This window comes from Atta colombica, unplaced genomic scaffold, assembly GCF_001594045.1.
Source record: "Atta colombica isolate Treedump-2 unplaced genomic scaffold, Acol1.0 scaffold228, whole genome shotgun sequence".
Lineage (NCBI taxonomy): Eukaryota > Metazoa > Arthropoda > Insecta > Hymenoptera > Formicidae > Atta > Atta colombica.
In genome coordinates, this window is record NW_017259325.1 from 151,054 (window position 1) to 157,862 (window position 6,809).

At 35.5% G+C, this 6,809-nt stretch overlaps 1 protein-coding gene across 1 annotated transcript in view; it reads left to right on the plus strand.

The window, feature by feature from the left end:
* The window catches only part of LOC108688231 (nesprin-1-like), a 91,642-nt gene that overhangs the window by 71,725 nt on the left and 13,108 nt on the right, over positions 1-6,809 (plus strand). The window contains exons 41-44 of the mRNA XM_018194396.1: positions 157-853; positions 958-1,254; positions 1,694-2,650; positions 6,231-6,533. Of these exons, the coding sequence (XP_018049885.1) occupies positions 157-853; positions 958-1,254; positions 1,694-2,650; positions 6,231-6,533 (2,254 nt within the window). The remainder of the gene's footprint in view (positions 1-156; positions 854-957; positions 1,255-1,693; positions 2,651-6,230; positions 6,534-6,809) is intronic.

A 6,809-nucleotide genomic window follows, 5' to 3' on the forward strand; every position in this document is an offset into this window, starting at 1 on the left:
TATTTGTTTAATAAATTTTTGTAGTGTATCTTTTAATATATTTCATTAAAACCAAAAATAAAAGTAGAAATGATAAAAAATAAATATAATTTTAGTTTAATCATTAATTTCCTTTTTTTCTATGAAAAAAGGAAATAAAATAAATTCTTGTTACAGATTAGTCGAAGAACAACGTAAAGAGCTCGATTACATAATCGAAAGCGAGTATTCCACACAATGGAAATTACAGGAACTCGATAAATTAGACAATACCAATTGCTGTCATATGTGGAAGACAAGTAGTCTTCTCGATGCTGTTCAAGAATTACTGCGTGATCATCCCGGCAAGATTATACCTGAAGAAATCTACGCAGCGCATGAGATGACAAAGATCATCGAACATGGTATATGTATCGAACGAGAACGTCTTCTCCAATTGCTTGCTTTAGCCGAAGAATATGAGCAAACTCTTCAGGAATTTGCGCAAATTATCGAAATCGCTGAAAATTTGCTGGACAGTCCGATATCCGTAGTAAGCCTGGAACATCTTCAGGAAGAGATGCAGAAGCACAGAAAATTTTTCGTCAATCTGAACCACTGTCGCGCAATTCTCGAATCATTGGAAGGTAATCTAGATTCTGAAACTAGAGCCAAACACTCTGGTTTGCACGAAGAACTACATAGTAAAGCAACAGCGCTGCTCGATCAAGCAGCTTCAAGAGCGCAACAAATGGCTTTGGCGGCATCGCGATGGATGCTACTCGAGCAGGGTGTAAAAGAAGAAAGAGGATGGCTCCAGGTTGCACATCAACGAGTTCCTGATCTTCAAACGGTGACTTCGACTGACTACGATCAATACATTTCTTTATATCAAGTTAGTAATTATATTAATACTATTATATTAAGGCTTACAAATATTAATTTGTGATGTATGAACGTCCCGTATTTAATTTTAATAATTAATTTGTCACATTTCAGTCTCTATCATTGGATGTAGCAACTCATCATGCACGATTAATTCATTTACTCGGTGTGGCACGTAGCCTCCTTGATCTTATCGACATCGAGGATCCTGATCGATATAGTGAAGCTCTAGACGTGATCGTCAAACTGCAAGACAATATCGAATCCTCTCTAAAAAGACTATTGGCTTTTAGAGAGAGTTGGAACAATCAAGAGATACTAACAAACCGCGTAGAACATTGGATAACAATGGCCGAGAAGGAACTTGCTACATTACATGATCCATCAGGAAGTTCTATGCGTCAATTCTGGGTAAGCATTCTTTCGATCTATGTCTAGATTTTTGTTAAATATATTTAACTTGTTAGTAATTTAATAAAAATATTTAGCGATGTGAGCTGTATTTGTACACGCATTTAGGTCACATTTTTCCAACACATTTGGCCTTGTGCCATCGAAAGCACATGTCTTCTCTTTCACGCGAGCCGTATTTTTAGTCCGATTAAAATTGGAGAACGAAAAGTGGATTACGTAACGTATTAGCTTCATTTTTATCATCATCATTGCGTCATCCATTTTTTATAACAAAAATTATGGTCTGCAATTATAATGTAATGTATTCCGGATTTCTACAATTCAAATGCATATTGCAAGAAAGAACTGATGTTTTATTTCTATACGGCTATAATTTTCGATATAACTACATAAGTAATTAAACATAAATTCTATAGCGATCTTTTTACGCTTGCAGGAATTAAAAGCACAATATGAGGTTCACAACAACATGCGTAACGAAGCAGACAATTACTTCGAGCAAGCTCTACGAATTATACCTCTGTCGGACGAAATGTTGCAGCGACAGTTTCACTACGAGTTGCAGGGTCGTTGGAATGAGGTTAGTAATAAGATCAACGAAATTCAAAAAGATGTCACTCGCAGCATTTCCTCGGACGAGATCTCGTCGAATGAGAAACTAAAATTACTCGAGAAGGAACTAAATGAGTTACGAATGACCATCAATAGTTTCCATGGAGTGCTGAAAACAGAAGAAGAACTAGATCTATATGTCGAAAGACTCACTATATTGTTCGAAAGAATCTCTTTAATTCAGAACGAGATAGGTAGATTAGGTCTTTTACCAGCGGCGGAGAGCGAAAGAGTCGGAATTTTATTATCATCGGCGCGTTGCGTAGAAGGGCAGATAAGCGAAGAACTAGATTCGGCACAGCTACTCAGAGAAAAGATTCAGACTCTTCAACGTGGATTAAGTCGCTTTAGGAAGGCTCACAAAAGATTATCGATGATATTGGATCAATGCGAAGGTAGCGAAAGACAAGAAAGCGATCTGGTAGCCGCAGCTGTAGATCGTTGTCAATCTGTCGCCAACGAATTAGCTGTCCTTTGGCAAGATCTAATGGCATTAAGACAGATGCTGCATAATTTACCAACCGGCATGAGAGTGACAGTGTCGCCAGTGGGCATAGAAAGAGACTTGTCTAATATACAGGATGTACACACCGAACTTGAATCCAGATGCGCGCATCTGCTTTCGTTGCTAACGAATAGATTGGAGTTATGGCGACGATTCGAGAGGCAGCTGGAAATGGTGCAACAATCCGTTCAAGAAGCAGATTATATGATGGAACTATTAACCGTCCAAGACTCCGTTGATTACGACAGATTGCTGAAGGCCACGGAGCGCCTCGAGGTGAGTTATTTTTTCTTTACGTTATATCAGTTTACGCTAAAGTATAGCAAGTTTATTCATGATAATAATATTGAGCAATGAAATTATCATTGACTTTTAATGACTTTATTTGGAATATCAACAAATTCATTATAATTATTTATTATTCGCCACGAATGGATACTAATTAGGAAAATGTATATTTAAGTTGGACAAGAAAATTTAAATAGATCGTAATCTCGAAATTTTCAACTAACTTTTCTAGCTTACAAATGATTAGTTAAAACTTTTTACCGTACAATACTATGACATCATCGAACGAATCCGATTATAAATATAAGCCGATTTTATCAGTGATTCAAAATGTACACACGTGTTACAAGAACGTCGCGTTTCTCAACGCGCGCAGGCGTCATGTTCCCGCTCTCGCATATTTTCGCGGCTTAGAGTCACGTTATCGTACGCTACCGCAGTGCCTATCAGTGCCGCGGGATCCGTGGTCACGTTTATGTCGCTGCCGAGAATATCCACAAACTCGTTGATATCTTTCGAAATACTTTATTGCGTTGCGACCTGCATTATCGCTCGGTCGTGGCCGAGAGATAAACGCGAATCGAATGAGGCAGTTCTTTATGAACCGGCGCGACTCTTCGACGCTGGAATTCCACGACGAAGACGAAGCACAATAAATAGCCTCAAGGTAACATCGCCCCGCTCGCGGACGGTGAGTGTTTTCTTGAATGGTGCGGTCGCGTTTCCGCTCCGCGTGTCACGTGTCGAACTCCGAATTGCATGAAGAATATTTGGAACAGAATTTCCGGAGTTTCGCGTTTTAATAGAAAGTTATTGTGACATTGAAGTTAAACACTTGTTAGTGATGACTTAGTAAGTTTTCAATAACAATCATCGCAAACATAAACGTTGATAAAATTCGTTGAAATTAACTACATTTCTATCTAAAACGAAATCGAAAGTGAATAACTCGCATGCTTGATAGCTCGAATGATGAGGTTTTTTTTTTAAACGCTTCATCGCCGTGAAATAAGCGTATTCATGCGTTATCTGCAAAAGGAAACCGGATGTACATTTGTGCGGGACATAAACGTCGCTATCCTTTCGACACCGCGCGTTGCATGTGTTGATAAAAAAAATACGAAACGATTAATTATTCTACGGAAATTTACATTAAAAAAATAATTTATTGCTACGGCATATATGACATTCCTTCTTAAGAATTATTACTTTGTATCGTTTTTATAATATACCGCTTAGGCACAGTTTCATCAATGTAAGATTAACTTTAATTTCGATTTATCTTTTTCTAATTTTTTTATTCTAATTCTTCTAATTCTTTTCTTTATCTTTTTCTAATTCTACTGTTTATCTTTTTCTTAGAATTAATATTCATTCTCTTTCTAATTCTTAAAATTAGAAAAAAAAATAAAGAATAAATTAAACCGAGGTAAAAGTTAATATTACATTGTTGGAACCGGGCCTTAATCATTTTGTAGTCGCGTGAACTGCATAGGTTCTTTTGTATGAACTCTTTACAACATTCGCAGTCGACTTTATTATAAATACGAGAACCGATCAGTGCATGTGATATACAGCTTTAATAAAAAATAGCTCGGAAAAAGTTCTTGATTTCTCGGCGCTCAAGATCGTTATTAATATTTCTTTCCGGGGATGATCGATTAACTCTCTGCGAATATGTGAATGCGTATATGAGAAAATGATTTCGTAAGGATTTATTTCCGCCGAATCATCGTGTTTCTCTTCTTCTTTTCTGCAAATGAGACCGTTACGCATCATGGCATCGAGACATAAGAAGCAAGTCTATGCACACACCGTTAGCCATCGATGAGTATTAAATCAGCATATATTATGCCAGGCGTGAAGTCGTTACAAGCAACAGGTCGTCTGTAACGAGATAGTATATGTAAAGCAAAGAATGTCTCGCAATTTCTCGTTTCATTGAGCGAGATATATAAACGTTATTATACTAAATAAAAGTGTACAGTATAGTTATTATCATGATTTCTTCGCATATAATTATACATCATAATATATCTACGATCACTCATACAATTACACGCGTAACATAAACGCAATAATTAAACATGATAGAAATCGATCGAAATAAGTAACTTTAGGCGATAGAATTTACGCGATTCATTGAGCGAAGAATAAATCAATATCGAATATATAAAATGCAATGAATTGCATTATAATTGGCGCAATGATAATATTATAATTGCAAACGTGAGGTGTTTTTTGTTTGTAAAATACAATCAATTTCAACTGACTAGCGATATAAATGAGTCAAATGTTATTTTTTACGAGATTCACGAATAATCTTTGTAATCTCTAGAATCTTGAAATGACATAATAAATGTACCATCTTAGATGATGCGTATTTGAAAATTCTATCTCGCAATAAATATAGCGTGCACTATATATCAATGATGACTAGAACTCATCACTTTAAAAACAATTAAAATACAAAAGATGATATAAATGATTATAGTCATTAACATTATATCATAACGCGGTATGTAAACTATGGCACGTGGAGAAACGTATGTCTATAGGAGCGTCGTGGCTGTTCAAACATATATTTATGATTTCCTCTTCCAGTATACTGTCTATCAATTTATCTTCGCGACTCACCAGAATTTCTAAACGTCAAAATATTCTTCAACATTGATTGATAATTAATATTAATCTACTTTGACGTACAATGCATAAAGACAAATAAAACACAGTAAAGTATCAGTCGTAAATTCCTCACATAAATTATTTGTATGATCGAATAACTCTTTTTAAGGAAATTTTTTTTAAAGTTTATTTCTTTACGTGATAGTATAGATTTTGGTATTTGATAAAAATTAATATTCTCTCTTGATAATAAGATAATGCACTTGCGTGTGCCTTTTCTTGGAAAATTCAAGAGGTGAATGAACTAGAGTACACGACATAAAATTAGTTCAACCATGTTCTGACCGAATTCATGTAACTCTCCAAATGTGCTAGTCTCGTGCCGCAAATTTATTTATAGCGTGTTTTAAGTAAAACCGGCGCTTTCTTTGAATTGTCTGACGCAAAGTCCATACAGGCAAAATTCTTAAAATTGAAATAGCAACGTTGGATAAAAATAGACAAACATTGCAAGGTTTCAATCTGTGAAAAAATAAGTTCAATCTCTTTTTCGTTATATATAGTGTATCCTTAAAAAAAAATCAATGATTAATGGAAAAATATATTTAACAAATTATTGTTACCTTCTTTTCTGTGAATGAGGATTTGAAACGTCTTTAATAATTCTTAAAAAGTATTCAACATTATAATATTAATTTAAAGAATAAGTGTAACGGATAATAATTTTCATAAAAATGTACTTATAAGCATTATCTTTCAATTTTAATGTTCTATTTTTTTGTATTAAAACTCAAATTTATTTAATTAAAGCAATAAGCTGTTTGATTTCTAATATTTGCAAAATGTTTATGTACAAATATTGATTATATACTAAATATTGAATATAAGTACATATATATTTCAATATATTATATTTTTTCCGATTTTTTTCTTGAAACGGCAGGGTTTGAACGGCGATTTGGGTGCTCGAGAAGTTCTCATTGGCGAATTACGTGCCGCTGCCGAGCCTCTGCGGGAGAGTTGCGCCGCAGAGGTCCGCGAGAGGGTCGACGCCGCAGTAAATGAGGCCGTACAGGCTTGGGAGGACACAAGGGCCGAATTGGATGCCCTTTGCACCCGATATCAACACGCGTGCAGGCTCTGGCAGCAATACAGAGATTCTAGCGCCGCGGTGAAGGCCTGGGTAGACACCCAAATGAACAGTGTGGTAAATTTACCACCGGAGGAAGCAGTCAAGCAAGTTAAGGTAGGTGATGTATAAATAAAAATAAATATTTATATATTTTGTTACTGGTATAAATTAAAATCCTTACTTTGAAAGTAGTCCACTTTTGAAAATCTTGCTAACTTCTACATCGCGGAAATGGAAGAAACGTGAGAAGAGCCGTTAATAGCTGATAATTAGCAAACAAATAGATCTGTTAAGTAGTGACCTTCACAAGTATTAGAAAGTTACATAAGAGAGAGAGAGAGAGAGAGAGAGAGAGAGAGAGAGAGAGAGAGAGAGAGAGAGAGAGAGAGA